The sequence below is a fragment of the Oreochromis aureus genome, linkage group 9, assembly GCF_013358895.1.
Source record: "Oreochromis aureus strain Israel breed Guangdong linkage group 9, ZZ_aureus, whole genome shotgun sequence".
Lineage (NCBI taxonomy): Eukaryota > Metazoa > Chordata > Actinopteri > Cichliformes > Cichlidae > Oreochromis > Oreochromis aureus.
The window spans coordinates 39,591,333-39,609,749 of record NC_052950.1 but is presented as its reverse complement, the minus strand read 5'-3'; the positions used below and the strand labels follow the sequence as shown (position 1 = coordinate 39,609,749).

The 18,417-nt window shown below is 46.9% G+C and overlaps 1 protein-coding gene across 2 annotated transcripts in view; it reads left to right on the top strand.

The window, feature by feature from the left end:
* sugct (succinyl-CoA:glutarate-CoA transferase) overlaps window positions 1-18,417 on the top strand; it is a 77,148-nt gene that overhangs the window by 24,077 nt on the left and 34,654 nt on the right. For both annotated transcript variants that reach the window (XM_039617130.1, XM_031741594.2), the window contains exon 12: window positions 293-395. In XM_039617130.1, the coding sequence (XP_039473064.1) occupies window positions 293-395 (103 nt within the window). The remainder of the gene's footprint in view (window positions 1-292; window positions 396-18,417) is intronic.

Below are 18,417 nucleotides of genomic sequence, written 5' to 3'. Positions count from 1 at the left end.
GACAACAAAACACTGCTCAGGTCCTGATTGGTTCTGATTGGGCAGACCGTTGTCCCTGGTTACACCCTCCAGGTTTCACTGTCATCATCATTGGGAGCCCTGAGGTCCTTCATTAGAACAGTGATGTATGAATGTGAGCGTGAATGAATAGTGGCATTGTAAAGCGCTTTGGGTGCCTTGAAAAGCGCTATATAAATCCAATCCATTATTATTATTATTATGAAGAGACGGGACAGTTTGACCAATCAGAACATGTCTCAGGTAAACGTTATCCTCTTCATCTCTCCGTCAGGTTCCTGCAGGAGACCACAGCTGATTGGCTGAAGAAGTTCAAGGGCTCAGGTGTTCCAATTGGGCCAATCAACAGCATCCACGAAGTGTTCTCCGAGCCGCAGGTTAGTGACTACACTCATCCTCCGTCTGTGGTTGAATGGAGAAGGGGTGGCCAATATGGCCTAAAATCCATATCACGGTATAATTTGAAGCATGTGCTGTAACAATATATATCACGATACTTAAATTTTCTCAAAAATCGACAGTGCGCCTTATAATCCGGTGTGAATTCTGGTTGTGCTTACTGACCTCGAACCAATTTCATGTGGTACACGGTGCGCAGAAATCTGTCAAAAAATGTTTTAGTACGACTTTGGTAAGCTATGAAGCCGCACCGCTTGATGGATTGTTGGCGCATTACGGCTGCCGTAGTCAGGAGCCTCGCGGAGTAATCTGGGTCCTAAACTCCGTCTACTTCAGGTCCCAAAGTCCAACGAACACTGCAGCATCACTGAGAGTTACAAACTGTCTAAATTCTTTCATCTTTAATAAAATGATCAGTGTTGCTGCTTTACCAGGTGTAACAATTAAGTTTAACATCCAGGCATCCATGAAAACAGGATTTATTACATTTAACAGAGTTAGAAGTTAGCAGGAAGTTAGCAGGAAGTTAGCTCGCTAGCTTCCACCTAATCATGATATAGCATGTTCTGACTGAGAGATTTCTGAAACATTCAAACTACAGCTCTGCTATCACTTCCAACATAAATGAAGACAGAAAACTAAACAGCAGTGACGTTTGTAGGGTTACTGAAGTTGGGCTAGCTGGTATATAATGATGTGCTACGTGACACAGCTATGTTAGCATAATATTAGCACAGTGAAGCTGGAGGATGGCCGCTAACTTTTTTCCACTCGATAAAAGTTAACGTGAGGGTTCCCGATGGTTAGGGACAAATGCAATCACATGGCAGGATGCTGTAAACGGACCAAACTTCAGTCAGGAGAACAACTGAGATAATCCATCCACAATATGAGGTTCAGCATTAATGAATCAATGGTACGGAAGTGGAGGAAGCACAGTTTTTGGCTTTCCCCATCTTCCAAAAGTGCTTCGTCTTTTTGCTATTACTGTCGCCCGGCATCATTTACAGATGATGCGGTTGATTGTGCGATGCTTTCGACCAAAACAGGCGCAGCTTGATGACACCATCAACATGTGCTATCGCGGTAGAGCGGTATAGTCAAAATCTCTACCGCTGGTCAAATTCACACTGTTTATACCGCCCACCCGTAGCATGGATGCTGGAGTGGATCAGATTTGTCAGGTTCAGCTCACACAGAGACGATTATCACGCGTGAGCGACTACCAGCATGGACCCACGGGCCGCTGATATAATAAAGATGTGAGGTGTAGCACGTGATACAGTGTGTGCGTGAGTGTGTCTTGTGCAAACATGAATACCTTGAGCAGGTACAGCGACTGTTTCAGCTGATTGAATGATCAATATCTACACACATGTGGCTGTAATTAAGCTCCAGCTGTTCCTCCAGGGCAGTGCAGACTCAGTGTGAGTCTGTGAGGGTCACCTGAATGCTGTAGAGCACCTGTGTGTGTGTGTGTGTGTGTGTGTGTGTGTGTGTGTGTGTGTGTGTGTGTGTGTGTGAGAGTGTGTAGAAGTGACAGAAACAGGAATGGCATGAATCACTCTTTGTCTTTTTTGTCTGTAAAATCAAAACAATCACCTTGATTAGTCAAACAGTTTCCACTGTCATCCAATCACATGTGAGAATTGGGCAGCTGCCCCGCCCTGTAGCCCCGCCCCCTGCCTGTGAGTCTTTGTTTTCTGGTTGTGAATCAGAGCAGACGCTGACTTCGCACCTGAATGAATCGTGTCTGATTGCTCGATGGCGATTGGGTGAAACGCTCTACGTTAAATGTGACTCCGCCTCCTCCTTCTAGCAGACAGAATTCTGCAAACTGAATGATAAAATGTTATATTGGGAGACAGTGTAGCATACGTCAGCAGGTTCAGGGCGGTTGTTTTCAGGTGAGCCTCCGTGCTGGATGATGCTCTGCACTGATCTTTGTGTTTAGGAACGAAGACACACCCTGATTGTAGGAACCTTGTTCATAAGTAAAGGGAAGGTGGAACAGTGTGCGATGGAGTCAGTGATGCATTGTAGCTGTTGTTGCCCTCAGCTGTGATGTAAGCAGCATGAATGAAGCGTGTGTGGCTCAGGGATGAGCCGAGGAGTGTTGACCAGCACAGGCTGGAGCGAGTATGGATGCATGTTTGAGTTCAAATAAAACAGAGTACAGATTTGTAGCACAGCTTCATCATAGAGAAGATGATGTCGCTGTCCCTGAGACGCTGATTAAATTCTAGTTATAACAAAACCCAAACTAATAATGTCAAACACATCGTTATAAAAACAGGCTGTGAGGCTTGAAAAAAAGATCCTGAGACACTTTCACAGTCACGAGAAGAGGCTGTGAGGATTAAAAGCATGAAGAGAGGAAGAAAAGGTGGCGTGCCGTACCGCCAACACGTGTCGGCCAGAGCGTGCTTATCATGAAGATCGCGCACGAGACGAACACGTGACTTCAGCCGTCCTCTCGTCTGCTGTCGCTCAACTTTATCTGAATGTGTGTTTGTGTGTTTTCAGGACAACAGCTCCCATCACCACCTGGCACGGCCCGTCTTATAAAAGCTATGACTCAGAGTGTGTGTGTGTGTGTGTGTGTGTGTGTGTGTGTGTGTGTGTGTGTGTGTGTCAAAGTTACTTGAAAACAAGTTGCAGGCTCAGAGAGGCAGATGGGCTGGTCTGAGACACACACACACACACACATACATATTCGCAGACACACACCTGTGAGTACTGTCTGATGGTGCAGATGTTTCCACACATAGAATAGAATAGAATAGAATAGAACAGCCTTTATTGTCATTGTACAGGGTACAACGAAATTGGAGTGCCACTCCCTTGGTGCAAAATGCAATAATAAATATAAATGTAAAATATAAAAGGTACAATAAAACAAACGTAAGTACTCAAACAAAAGTAAGTATGATATTTACAGGATAGCAGCATTAATATAATGACAGTGACAGTATGGTATGGCTAAGCGGGTTCAATTGTTTTTGTGCTTATTTACTATGGTGATAGCTCTGGGAAAGAAGCTATCCCTGAATCTGTTTGTCCTGGTTTTATGTGACCTGTATCGTCGGCCTGACGGTAATAGTTCAAACAGTTGATTGCTGGGGTGAGAGTAGTCCTTGATGATATTGCCAGCTCTGCTGAGGTACCGGGAGTTTGCAATGACCTCCAGGCTGGGCAGAGAGCAGCCAGTGATCTTCTGGGCTGTGTTGATGACCCTCTGCAGTACTTTCCTGTCTGCAGCTGAGCACCCTGCATACCATGTTGTTATGCCGTACATCTGGGACCAACAGCAGCTGTGAGGCTAAATGGTAAATGGGCTGATTCTTATATAGCGCTTGTCTGCTCTCCCGGAGTACTCAAAGTGCTCTATACACAACATGCAAGGCTGTGGTCATGTGACTCGTCGCTCGTTTTGCCTGTTCTCCTGCAGGTGACGCCGTCATGACACTAAATGTGTTTGTGCTGCGTCGCTGTCGGGGTCACTGAATGCCGCGATGAACCGAGCCTTCTCCGCTGCACCTCTGCTTCCTCTGCTGCGACGCAGCTCGGTCAGATCATCCTGGTCTCTGCTTCCATTGCTATGCTGATGATACACAACTTTATCACCTGTGCGTGTGGAGCAGAGCTCTGGGCTGTGGGTGGAGTTTACTCCCTGACGTGGAGGTTTGCACCATCTCAGCGTCCCCAGAGTTTTGCAGCCTGACTGCTGGACTCGTCACTTTATTCCAGGCTTACATCACATCTGTCACCAGAGCAGCTTCCTTCCATCTCATCTTTGGCCCTTTAGCACCACCCGTCTGAATTACAGCAGTGGCTCATGTTCAGGAGCCCTGGAAGTCCAGAACTCAGCCCTCAGCTTCTAACACAAGGCTGGGAACATCTCAGCCCCACCATCATAACATCCTGTGAGGTCACGCCTCGCTTACAGGATGCTTCTCCTCACTCATAAGTCCATCTGGCCTCGTCCACACAGACGGTCTCGACTCTCCGATGCCGTGGTCCTCAGCCACAACTCTGCTTTCCGTCCCTCACATAAACCTTCATACCTGGTCCAGGTGTAGCTCATGAACCAATCAGCCCCTGCAGGACAGAGCAGAGACGCAACCTGTGAATATGAAGCTAATGAAGAGGCGCTTTAACCGTGTCCAGCAGGGGGCGCTGGAAAATGAGCCTGTTGCTGTCTGTTAACTGTGTCCTGAAAGGTTTACGGTCTCAGATGGGTCTGATTGGACAAAGTCATCATGGGTGTGTCTGCAGTTCTGGCTGGTGTACTGGGACCAGTTAGGACTGTCACTGGGATTCTGAATATCAGCTGATGAGTGAAGTGTTGGGGTTCCTGCACAGAAGGCCACGGCGGTCCTGCTGGTGACGTTAACATAAATCCTCGTATTGATCCTTAAATCGTTCCCGTGGTGATCAGGTGGAGCGGGCTTCTCTTTCCTGCTCGCTAACGACAAACTCATCCTCAGCAAACCTCGTCCTTCCCTGAAGCCGTCCCTCTGCACTGCCACTGGCTGCGGGTCGCTGTGGGCGCCGCCTCAGAGACGAGCGTGCCGACAGCAGCTCCTCGCTCGTTTATTTTGCTTTCCATAATTGCTCACATCTCTCTTGCAGTAAATGTTTCCCACATGATGGCTGCAATTACCAAAAAACCCTTTTTCAGACTGCTGCTGAAAGCGGCTCGGCTCAGCGGATTGAGTTTCCCGCGCTGCTGTTTACATGCCCGCTGCTGTGTTTTGCTCGGCGTGCCTTCATTAGCATCCATTTGCAGGCTGTAAACAGATGGAACCACATCAGATCCCCCGTCTGCCGGGCCGTAGATCATGGAGAAGTTAAGTGGGCAAAAGTGGATCGTGGGTTTGTTTTCATTCGGATGTTTCCTGGTTCTTACTCTGGATTTAAAGTTTCCACGAGCTACGAGGTTTACACAGACCGGCCTTTGAAGCAAACGTGGACGTCAGAGCCTGATGAATGTTCCTCCGCTGCTGAGCGTGAACATGTGAGAGGCCGGTCGGGAGGGTCGGTGGCTCGATCCCCGGCTCCTCCGGTCCGTCCATGAGTTCTTGTGTTTGTGACTGTGGAGATGATATATGAGTGTTACACAAGCAGCAGTTTATTTAACATTTGATTTTATCAGGACAGGTCGTTGGGACAAAAGTGAATTCATGAAATATTTAGACGTATGAATAAAAGGTAAAAAGTCCTGTTAAGTCCCGCCCCCAGCTCGCCCTGCCTGTCAGGTTTGATCCATCCCCCGTGGAGCCTTTGGGAGTGAGTGATTTATGGATTTAGACGTTCTTCAGCTATGAAACACGTTTTATACTCGTGAGCTTTGGACAGTGTGAGCTGCTCTGCTTCCCTGTGAAGCAGCTCGCTGAGCTGAACGCTCGGTGGTTTGTAACATGCAGCACACATGTTACACGTACAGGACACGAGGCTGCTTTAATGTGTTTGTGTGTGAAACATGCTAAAGAGGGAGAAAATCCACCAAATGGAGATCAATACGCCACAGAAAATAGATCCGTTCTCAAAAAAAGCCTCTAAATTCCTCTAGATTAAAAATAACAGTGAGTGTAGATGTGTTATTTATATTTATTTAACAAAACAGATTTATTTGGCTCTGTACTTCATCTTAGTAATTACATATTTTTAACCATTTTATTGACTTTGTTTATTATTAATATTAACTAATATTATTAGTTGATTATTTATTTAAATACCCTCAGTTTGTTTCTGTAACTCCATATTTATTCATCATTTGTTGACTTTTGTTATGTGATTATTCAGTCCTGTCCTCTTACATTCATTTTTGCTTTGTTGTCTCTGCTTCGTGAGCGAGGCTGGTTTAGTTTGTCTCGTCAGCCTTTCGGCTCCGTCGCAGGAAACAGGAACGTTTATTTAAAATAGAAATATAAAAACAAACATGTTTGAAGAGTTAAATGAAGAAATACTGCATGGGTGTAAAATAATACAAGATTAAATACATAAATCTAAAAATAATAACTTGTTTTGATAAAATAGATGAAAAAATGCAGAAACGGACTCAGATTGTCACAGAAACACGAGTCGGTCCTGCAGTTTATATTTTGATAGTTTTGTGATGATGCAGATGTTGGTTGGTTGCTGCTGCGCTCTGACTGTGGCCCACCCGAGGACACGCTGTGTGAAACACGAGTGTATGTTAACAATAACGACTCGTTAAATGATTCTGGGCTGAAAGAACAGACAGTAGCGACGCTGTGAGGTTTGTGGTGCAGGTGAATCCCACAGCTCAAACCCACGACAGAAACCAGACTGGACCGAGTGGCTGGTTAAAGCGTGGATACTGAGCTCAGGGCAGATGCTTGTGTGGCTGCTGAGGGCTGATGCAGGGAGGCTGAACACAATTAAAGTTCAGTTAGTCTCCCATGTTGGTGTGTTTACCATATCTGACTGTAATCATAATCAGAGTGCCGGGATTTATCATCCGCTCTGCATGATAACGTCCTCGTTCTGGAACTGATTTCTCCTCCAGCTTCCAGCGAGCTGCGCGTTACTATTTTAAACCTGACTGTGAGGCTGTGAGGGAAACCAGCAGCCGTCCCATAATCCCATTAAAGAAGAAGACGAGTCCGCTGTAGAGCTGCTGCTTGGTCCACACAGCAGCTCCTCATCAGGATGGTCGGAAGTCACCATCCCAAACCTGGAAGTGATCGGGAAAGACGCTGCTCAGCGTTGGTGGACAGCCTCTCACCGCCTCTCTGTTCGTCGAGCTTTGAAGGCGCACGATGATGATGGTTCCTCACTGTCCCTGTCCTGGGTCATGGTGCAGGTTCATGTTCTGACCTCTCACTTTCACTTACTTTGATGGAAAAATCAGGCTTTCTGGTCTTAGGTCAAGGGTCAACGCTGCCTAATCCTTGAATATGAGGAACAGCTGAGTTTGTGTTCAGGCCAGTGCAGTGTGCTCAGTGATGTCACTAAAGATTTCTGACATCATAAAGTCCAGTTTTTTTTCTTTTTGGAGTTCTTAGCTGCACCGCTCAGGCTGCTGGAGTCTAACTGCAGGAACCAAAGCTCCACGCTGTCATTTCTTTATTTTGATCTTATGAATGAATTTTGTCCACAAACAGGAAAAAGTTTGTTTTATTGAATAGTTTAAAGGTGCTGAAAGCTCAGGTGGGCTTCATCAGCAGATTTATGAGAAGCGCTTAAATGAGGTCGATGAAGCTGACTGGAACAAATCTGACGATGTGACATCAGCTGACAGTCCTTTCAGTTTATTCTCTCTTTCTCTGTGACGCCTTCATCATTTCTCTGTTTCACTGTTTGAGTCCAGGCTGTGATGTCTCTCTCGTTCCCTTATAAACTCACATTTTGGCGTCTTGGAGTTCTCACAGTCATCTTTACCTCCTCACAGTTTCCTGTGTGTCTGCCCTCCTGTTGCCCCTCCCCCCCCCGGAGGCCGGCACTCACCGACCTTGTTTTTATGACTGCAGACCCTCCATCCATGTATCTGTCATGCTGTCTGGGCAGCGTCCAGGTCCTGCAGAAAACATCCAGCTAAATATGGCTTTAATATCCTGACTACTGGAGGTGCGCTTGATTTATCCCAGCTGAAACCTAAACAGCCTCTGAAGTGGATGCCTAACATGTAAGATCAGATAAATCAGCTGAAACCACCCACCTCTGGCAGCACCACGTTTTACTCCCCACTTAACTAAACAGAGCCTCAGAGACTTTAACCTCCAACCCCGTCCACCTACAGTCCTACAGCCTGGAACTGAACCCTAACATTAGTGACTTGCTCACGTTGCTTCTGTTTGTGAAACGGTCTGATACTGCAGGAGCTGTCAGTTGTGAAGCACAGCCTCTGTAGCTTTGGCTGCTGTCCTGTCGTATTTATTGGCTTAAACAGGAAATTAAACTTTACTTTGGGATGTTCGTAGTCTTGGTGGAACTCGGAGATTTGGACTCCCAGGCTAAGCAACCCTGCTCCCTTCACCTTGCCTTGCTTTGTTCAAGCTAACCCCCTGAGTGAGTACAAGCTTTGGTCAAAGGAACAGCTTCCATAAGCACGATGGGCTGTAACTGAAACATTTAACTCCACTGTCTCTGGGTTTACACCGACTCTGGGGAAGAGAACTCCAACAACGCAGTGTTATCTGCTCTGGCTGATGTCACTGCTTTGCTCCTCCACAGTAGCACCGCCTCCTTCGGCGCCTTAACCTGTAATGGTTTGATCAGAAGAAACGCAAAGTTTCGTCTCCCGTTAGTTTCAAGAATCCAGTTGTTGGATGGTTTTTGCCACTAATGTTCAGCACTAACAGCCAAAGTACCAACGATAGCCTGAATTAGTTACAGTAACTTTTCTGAACATTGATTATTCGTACATTTCTCCACGACCCGTCCTGTCGTTGAACCTAACATCTCAGCAGCCAACAGTCACAACAAGCTTCTCCTGCGTTGGCAGAGTCTCAGTTTATGGACCTTTTGTGGCAAATCAACCAGTTTTTAACTTTTGGGACACATTCTGCCTCTTTCATGAAAAAGGTTTGTGCAGGGAGACAAACAGTGATCTACAGCTGTTGGTGTGTTTTTAGTGAAGCTGAATCTTGGCAGATTAAACAGAGAGTGGTGCCTGTGCCACTGTTGCCACCTCGCTTGATGGAACATGATCCTGAACCCTGTCAGGTCGGACTGATAACCAGACTTTTTACACCGATTTTGTGGACATGTGAATCCTTTCTGGGACTCTTCCTCGTTCAGGTTCAGGGTCGTTGTTCACTGACGAGGACTCGGAGCATGAAGCAGGTATCCTGCTCTGGGAAACTGAACCTCTGATGGTTTTAATGTGTTTCTCTTGGGAAGCGAAGCTCGGAGCCTTAACCCTGGATCGAAGGGATGAACTCTCCCCAGTGTTGTCAGTCCAAACTTAAACAGCGCAGTTTTAATTACTCGCTCTGGCACGGAGCTACAAGAGTTTATGTTTTAATTCATTCCTTTGCTCCATTTTGTGGTTGAAATACAGTCTTTCTGTCGTCTTTAAAGCTCTGCATGTCTTTGTTTGGACATGAGTTCCCCAAATAACTTTTATTGCTGTCTGGAAATTGTCAAATAATGCCATAAAAAATATGCTGCAGAAGAAGTCGCTCTTCCAGTGAACATTCCTGTGAAACAGGCTGAGCTGAAGGTTGGATGGAAGGATTAAAGGTGTGAGGACAGACGGAGAGCTTCCTCTGACGTCACTGGAACCAAACCTTCAGCATCTCCAGCTGCCAGGTGTTGGACATAAAGCTGAAATAAGAGATAATAATGTCAGAGTTTGTTGGTATTTATGAGTATATCTGTTTCTGGGATGGCTCAAAGCGTGGAGAGACCTGCAGACCCTGATCTAGCTTACCTTAGAGAGCTACGCTCAGACACATTTATGGGAGAGGGCTGTGTGTACTGAGTGGATTAAATAAGGCTGGAAAATACCTGAAAGTAGAGTCACAACGATGCTCGACAACTTTCTATAGAGTCTGATATATGAAGTGAAAACAGCTGAAACCTGTTTCCACTACATCACGCTTTTATGGTCATGTCACATCAGCTCAGTGACCAGGCGATAACAAAGATGCAGGGAGAAAGTCTGAGAGAGCAGCGAGCAGGAAGTTCTGCTGCTGAATAACGTCGTGAGTTTGTTTTAGGTTGGAATTCATTTAAAGTCTCGCCGCTCTCGAGGCTTCCTCCGGGTCACGCAGACCTGCCCGTCTGTTCCCAGATAACCCGGATAAGCCGCAGGCTGACAGCTGAACGCAGCTCGGGGGAAATATATTTCTGCTCTGGATGATCGGTGGGCTGATGTGATGAATGTGGAAGTGTGGGGAGGATTTCACTTTCCACCAGCTCAAAAAACCCAGTTAATAGTTCCAATAACAGCCAATCACGTCGAGCTTTTGGTTGCTGTGAGTCCGTGATGTCAGACTCTGTCAGATATGCTGTTTTGGTGTGTTTGGAACTTTTAGGGATGTTTTCATGTTCATGTCTGTACGTACAGGAAGTGGGCCGTCTTTTGTTTTCACTTACCTGATGAGATGCTTTCGGTGTCAGGCGCCTGCTCAGGGTGTGACCCGCTCCGAGGACAGCGGCAGGTGTGGAGCGTGACTGGATGGTACACCTGTCAGACTGTAGTGCAGCTGTCCTCAGGTGAGCTCGAGTAGACAGAAACCTCTCAGGAAGCAGAAAGCGAAGAGCTTGCAGAGGCTCGTGATCCTCATGATTGTGACTTTTTTAAGTCTGAGGTGTCGGGTCAGTGACCCCGGGCTTCACCGACATGTCAGTGACCCCGGGCTTCACTGACGTGTGGCGTCCACGCGTTCACAGCAACGTGTCTTGTTGATCCTGTGACGTCGGCTCTTTGTATCTTTGTGGTTCACCTGCAGGAGTTGTTTCAGTAGTCGTGCTGCTCAGTGTGAGAGGAACCCAACGCCCAGACGTGTGGCCACGTGCTCGGCTAACAAGCCGATCTGTGTGCGTCTGATTGAATCCTGCTCAGATGCAGTGATGTTGGAGCTCCGCAGGTCCCTGGTTGATCTGGGATCACATGATCAGCTGTCCTCAGACTGAGGATGATGGTTATTCTCACTCTAACTGGTCAGTGACCAGCTGGTCCATAGGCCTGTGTGACCTGTGAGGCAAAAGATAACGTGAAGCCCTTTGTTATGTTTTATTATTTCCTACTAAACACCGAGCTTAAACTCTCAGTTTTTGAAGTGCATCCTGATGTTGCTTTGTGGAAACTGAACCCAGATTAACAGATGAACACATGAGCTGCCTTCAGTCTTCAGCCTGGAGCTGAGCTGGGTGTGAGTTACTCTCTGCACGCTGTCAGGCTGTATACATTATTTCCCTTCCTGTAACTTTCCTCTCTGTTTTGTTTTTGAGTTTAACATCAGCCTGAGTTTGGAGATTTGACTAATTTAGGCTCTCGATATGAATACCAGATGGGTTGTTTCAGCTCGGTAAACAGACGTGATGCTCCTGTAGCTCGGTGACGTCAGCACAGCTTCATCTGTCCTCTCAGGGGCTTTTAGGTGGTTTGGAAGACGCTCGCCCGTCCTCCTCCTCTGCTCCGAAACGTATTTTTCTAGCAGATAAATCGCCTTCGTGTGTCTCACGATGAATCGCTGTTATCAGAGGCAGCGCTGAGTCAGCAGGGAGAGCTTCTCATAACTCTGCAGCGAGTCCTGAGGAAGCACACGTGTAGCTGAACGCTGCGGGCTTCGGTCATAACTTCCTGCTCCGGAGGATGTTATCTGTCTGCTCCTGGGTGGCACATCCATCACTTCGGATACAAATCGCAGATTATGGAGAAAAACCAAAATGACTGTGGCTTAACAAGGACAACACGACCCAGACGTGGGAGAACACTGACCTTCATTCGTGCATTTACAGTACAGACGACTGAGACAAGTGTTCTTCATTAAAACTCCTGTTTGTGTAAATCGGATGCAGCTGGACTTGTTACACAACGATGACATTTGATTGATTTTAATGATGAAATAATTCCTCCAGCTCCGAGCACAGAGAGCGTTTAGCCTCCAACATGTCAGTGGGAGGTGTTTCCCCGCTCTCGTCTTCATGCACAGAGGACTGAACGTGACGGCGGCGTGGCTCGGCGTCCTGCTTCTCCTACGGCGTTCGCTCATATTTCCAGACGTGTTTTCGGGCCGCTTTTGGGAAAAGACGACAATCTTTCATATTTGTTGACAAAACATGACAACTCATATTCTAAATGATGTGTGTTGGCGTACGCGTAGACACGAGAAATGCTGTTGCTTTGAAAACAGTTGGCGACCACCGTCTCAGACTCGGTTATTAACGTGTCGAATGTTTCCATCGGTCTCCATAAATCAGAGTTTAGGACAGAGTGTGGCAGGCAAACCTGATGTTTGTCTGCATTTACACAGATACAAATCAAACTTTATTAAACACCAAGTGCCCTCAGGTGGACACAAGGACTCTCAATGTATGCTGAAGGTCATCATCATCATCATCATCATATTGTAGTGATCGTAGCCCATGCATGATTGTGTGTTCTCTGAAGATTGGACCAATCCTGATGAAACGCTGCGTAAACCCTGCAGAGGGCGCTGTCAGTGCCAGCGTCCATACAAAGTACTGATACTTTAAATCCCACAGTTGTAGCAGACGACATCAGAGTGGGGATAAGACAAAGTTTTATACATTAGTACATTAGTGTGATGATTTTAAACGTTGGTGTCCGTGTCTGCGCTCGTGGGTTTGCTGACAGCTGTCAGCCCTCTGACAGTATTTTACCTCAGCTTCATCAGCGACCTGCTGAGAAGTTCACCCGAATCAGGAGGCTCACAACAAACCAGATGAGCAGGCGGTGACATTCCTGGGCTTTCTCAAGTATTTTTCTCAGGAAACTGGAACAGTTTTGGAAAAATTCCTGGGAAAATACTCTGATCTCAGTTCCTGGTGTTCTGCCTTCATTTAGACTTGAGAGCAGCTGCAGATGCAGAGCGGTAAAGTCGGTGTGTTCTGAAGCTCCTCGGTGTTTGTGAAGTGACTGACAGCTCTCTTTAATGCCGAGCGTCCCTCCTGGTTTGTCTCTGTTTTTATGAGAGCTCTCAAATCCCTGTAATTCCAGCAGTTTGTTCCCTTCAGCCTCTCCGTGGCTGCTGAGAGAGCGAGGGCCTGAGCACGTCTCTGTCTTTGTCCACAAAGACTCTTGAAACTCAATTAGAGGAGGAGTCGTTCCAGGCCTGCCGTCTCCTGACAGTAATAGCTCTTATCATCTGTGGGACACGGTGACGGATTTATTCCTCCGTATGAGACCCTCCTGCTTCTCTGTGTATGTTTTGGAATCTTTGATTGGATCCCGGTGATGTTTGAAGATGATCGGAGCGAGTTAGAAACTTTGTTCCTCAGATCTGGCGTTGCCAGGTTGGCGCTGCTCATCACTGACAGCATTTAAACATGGAGGAGGTTTAGCAGCCTGAGCTGTTTGCACTAATGAGGCTGAAGTAAACACAAACAGCTCTGAGGACATGACACGCGTGTGTTATTGGTCATGTTATACTGTTTCATATGAACTGTAGACAGGCACAGAGGGGAGGGAGAGGTGAAGGTAGGTAAAGGAACGCCATCCAAATGAGCTGAAGGACGAGGACCAATGAATGGGCCTTATTTACAATAGGTTCATTATCTTAACCTTTGCTGCCAGATGTCAGATACCTGCCAACAGGTGCAGACGTGGGAGTGCTGCACACCAAGAGATGACAGTCTGCTTTTTTAAATGGCTGCTACGAGCTCATCAGCAGGAGGCGGTTCCAGTCTGTCAGATTGGATCTGATTGGCTGATTTTCAAGAAGAACTGTGTGTTTGCCACATTAGGGGCCTGAAGAAAACCCGACAGCCAAGGTCACTGCTGAAAGTGTTCCCCAACCAGTAGCTGAGGGTTGCTTGAGGGTGATTGCCTGCAGTTTGCATGGACTGAATAACAAAACTTTTACTTTGAAGGGCAGCGTTCTCCATGTGCTGGTGGTGTCACAGGTTACTTCCTGTAATGTTAGCATCTTCCATGCAGACTACAGGAAGCAGCACACTCTTAATGACAACCTCACATTGTGACTGTCTGCAACCTCCAACCAGCCTTTTAGGAAGGCTGGTGTTTAACCCTCTGTGACCCCGACCTACCTGTGCAACAGTCTCTGGGTGTGGCCCAGTCTGAGATGCCATTGTCTACCTGACGAGGTGTGGATGAAGGCGTGTCTGAGGTTGGCTGTGGAGACGCCACTTCTTGCTTTCATTCTCTCTGGTGTCAGTCTCCTCTAACCCCACCCTACCTACAGCTAACCCTGAGTGGGTCACTGGTTACCTGTACCCTGTATCTAAAATGACCTGCGTCTACGTCACACTGACACCAGACACAGCAGGTGAATAGAAAAGGCTTCTTCCAGAGTTCACATCAAAGGTATAAATATCTTTTTGACATGTGAGATAACCTGAACCCCGACGTGATTTTTTATTATCGTCATTTTTGTTTCCCTTTGTGAATGTAAGTGTCATTACGTGACATTTACATGCTGCCAAAGGCTTTGCACAGAAGAGAGAAGTAGAAGCTAGAAACATCTCAGGGTTGAGGACGTTTCACCGTCTTTAAAGGGAACAGTTGGATTGAGAAGCCGTTTATAAAGCATCTCAGTGACGTAATTAAAGTTTGACTTGTCTTGTTTTAGTCACTTCCTGCTCTGTCACATGTGACTGAAGTGTGTTTTTTAAAGGACAGGTTGGCCTCTTAGTCTCCGTGACGCAGGAGAGTAAATGAGTCCTGACTGATCTGAGGTCAGACGACCCTCCCGTGGTGTTCGTGTGTCGGCACATAGTGAGCGTTAAAAGCACTCTGACTTTCTGATGCTCCCAGCTCGTCCTCTTGTTCTTCATTTACAGCGACGGCGTCACATTCTTATTGTCGGCCCCATTTCGCCGCTCGCTGCTGTACAGCCTGTTCCCTCTTCACAGTAATTGCCATCCATCGCTGAGCGGCCGAGCTGTTTATTTCTGAAGACACTTGTACCTCGAGTACCTCCTTGGAGAAAATCGCCTCTCAGTCACGACGTGTTCAAGCCTCCGGTTCAGCTCGCTGTCAGCCTCTCGACAGCAAAGGACCGTTAACTGAGCTCTGATGAAGTAAACAGCAGCTTTATTCAAACGACTCTCATTCAGGAAGTCAATCAGAGCTCAGACAGCTTTGTCGTAGCACTACAGTGTACAGCAGGTACACCTGGTCAGCTTCTGATCAGCCAATCACAGGATTACAGGACATAAAGAGTTTACCCTCAAAGGTAAACTGGTCACAGTAGTCTGCAGTGTAACTCAGTCTGAGGAGGACGATGTCGGGTTCTGCACTTCATTCTCTCTGAGTTCTGCACAGATTTATGTTTATTCATCAGGTAATTATTTCCTAATTTCATGACAGAGTTATGACTCAGACGGAGGGCTTGTCGGGCTCAGGAGGTTAAAGAGTCGCAGTCACGGCGCCCCTCGGCTCTCGCTGCCTGAATGTCCATGAACTCGAGTCCTGACGTCAGCTGAGACACGGCGCGGTCATGACGGACAAAAGCGAGTCAATGAATTTTGTGATTTGTCACTTTCGGCTTCTTTAATCATCCATCGTGACAGCTGTTTGGGTTTGACTCCAGGTCAGAGGGGTGTTTCATCGCATCCTGGAAACACCTGGAAGACTTGGAATTACTTAAAGTTGCTTTCCAGGAAGGTTTATTTTCTCCGTCCCTGAGTTTGCACCTGTTTGCATTAGTCCTGACACAGATGGTACAGGTAAACCTGTCTGTGCTTCACAGCCAGACAGAGCTTTAAATCTGGCATCCATGGTGATGCTGAGGGGTGTGTACACCTGCAGCGGCGTGTTTAATGTCAACCAGCAAAGACTGAAGATCGAGCAGGAGGCAGAAGAACCAAGTAAAGCTGAGGTCAGAGGTCACAGGGCCGTGATTCCCTCCATCAGAGCAGCGCTTACAATACTCGACGCTTTGAAGATGGACGTGAGACTGCTGTGATAGCCTGGAGGCCAAGCTGAAGATGTTCAGATGTTCAGTGAGCAGGATGGTAATGAGTCCATCAAAGGGACCACCTGGTCAGGGAGGATGAAGATGGAGCTGCCAGCCAGGAGGAAAAGAGGAAGAGCTCAGAGAACATTCATGGATGTGGTGAAGCAGGACCTGCAGAGGGTTGGGGTGACAGAGGAGGATGCTGGGATAGTAGGAGGTAATCCACCGTGGCGCCCCCTACAGGCAGCAGGAAGAAGACAGACGATTCTCCATAATGAACATTTTTACCAGTTTTATAAGAGTTGATGAGAAAATGAGCCTGCTTGATATCTGACCTCAATAAACACTTTCCTGATGTTCATGGTCTGAGTCTCTGCTTTAAAGTCTTCTTGAAGAAAACATGATGTTCATCATCCCATAATTTCCAGAATGAGCATCCTGTTTTCTTCAGTTTGACCATAAACTCATCAGGAAAGTGTTTATTGAGCTCAGAGATCAGAGACCAGAGGCAGGAAGTTGATCGCAGCCGACTTCCTCGGTGTCGGCTCGCTCAGCAAAACCTAAAACCTCAGGCTGAGACAACGGCCTTCACGCTCTGAGCGACTCTGAGCGACTCTGAGCGTGCTCACATAAAACGGGGTGGTTTACAGGTCATGTGATCCCGTGAGCACCACCTCCTCCGATCAGAGACATGATCAGAATGTGTGAAGAACATGAAGAAGAATAGAATAGAACAGAGTTAAAAATAATGTGAGAAGAAGCTGCAGAGTCTGGAGACTAGGACTAGAGCGTAGATGCTTCCTCTTCTGTCTCTCTCCGTCTTCCTCTGGAGGAGGGCGGTTCCATGTGATTTAATTATTCGGGGTATGTTTGCATGCTGCGCTGTGACTCTCCTGTGTGATTGTTTGGTGACTCAGTCAGAGGTCATAGGTCACGCTGTGATCGGGGAGCTTACGCCCAGCAGCGGCTCGTTGCAGGTGCGTCTGCAGACGCAGCAACAGCTGCTCCTTAAATCTTTATTTAACCGGGGAGGGCTGACAGAGGTCTGCGCTGCTTCACGCAGCCATGTGTGCACACTGGGAGCAAACCAGTGCAACCAGTGTAATCACAGTGCGAGCGCCACAGAGGAAAGAATCGACTTGGCTTCTGTCCATCCAGACAGACGTGTTTCTCCTTTCTGGTTGTGCTTTGCATCAAACCTGCTGAAGGCTTTAGTTACAGCTTCCTCAGAAAGACCGCTGCAGATCTTCTGTACCAGAAGGAAAACCTCACCGAGACTCTTATATGCGAGTAATCAAACACACAGAGCAGATGTAGGGTCACCTCCAGCTGTGGGAGGGGATTTGTATCTGTCAGGGTAACGTTTCGTACGCTCACATGAAGAGCTGAAAGAAGTTATTCAGTTAAAATGCTGAATCATGGTTTCACAGTGACTGTAAAATCATTTTCGTGGTTTGATTAAATAATTAACAATTGTTATGATATCTTCTTACTGACCAAAGGGAACAAAAGCTGCAGTTCCTCTGCCATCCAGCAGAGGCAGCAGTGAGTCAGTCCCACAGACAGTTTCCAGATTCACAGACTGTTTGGTCTCCAGAGATCATTTCATGAAGGCTTAAAGTTTGCAATATTGGGGGCGTGGCCTCTGTGACTGACAGGTGGATGGTGACTAGGGATGAGTATCGTTTAGGTTTTATCTGATACCGGTGCCAAACCGGTACTTTTGAAATGCTGCCGGTGCTTAAACGGTGCTCGAACCGGTGCTTAAAGAATGGAGAACACAAACTTTGTCCAAAAACCTCTCATGTTTTTATTTTTAGCAGTCTCTTTTTTTCTGCAAAATGATAACCAAGTTAGCCTTTTCTGTTGATACAACACACCTCCTTTGGTTGGAACCGGTGCTTAAACAATGGAAAACACAAACTTTGTCCTAAAACCTCTCATGTTTAGCTGTTTTTTTTGTAAAAAGATAACAATGTTAGCCTTTTCTGCAGCTATAGGACATATATGGTATCACTCTATCAAACAAGAAGACAGCCGCATGTAACTACGACGGCGTTTGCTAGTTCACCTTACATGCATTAATGTAATAATGTGGTTAGCCTACTTAACACTAATTACACACGAACAACATGAAGCTACTCACGCAGAGAAGAACGGCTGCTGCTTCCACCATCATCCATCATCATTTCTGCTACGCTGGCAGGGCTAGGGGCCAGGACTCTACTCTTCGGGTTCTTGGGGGATGTTGCTAACTCCGGGTCCGATAACAGGCACCACACCCGCAGTAGATGTGCTCGGTGTGAGGTCTCGCAGCAAGCTATCAAACACGGCGCATTTCTCGGCTTTTAAAAAAACGCTATGCGTCGCCAGGTGTTTCATCAGATTCGAGGTGTTACCTCCTTTGCACAGTATCAGC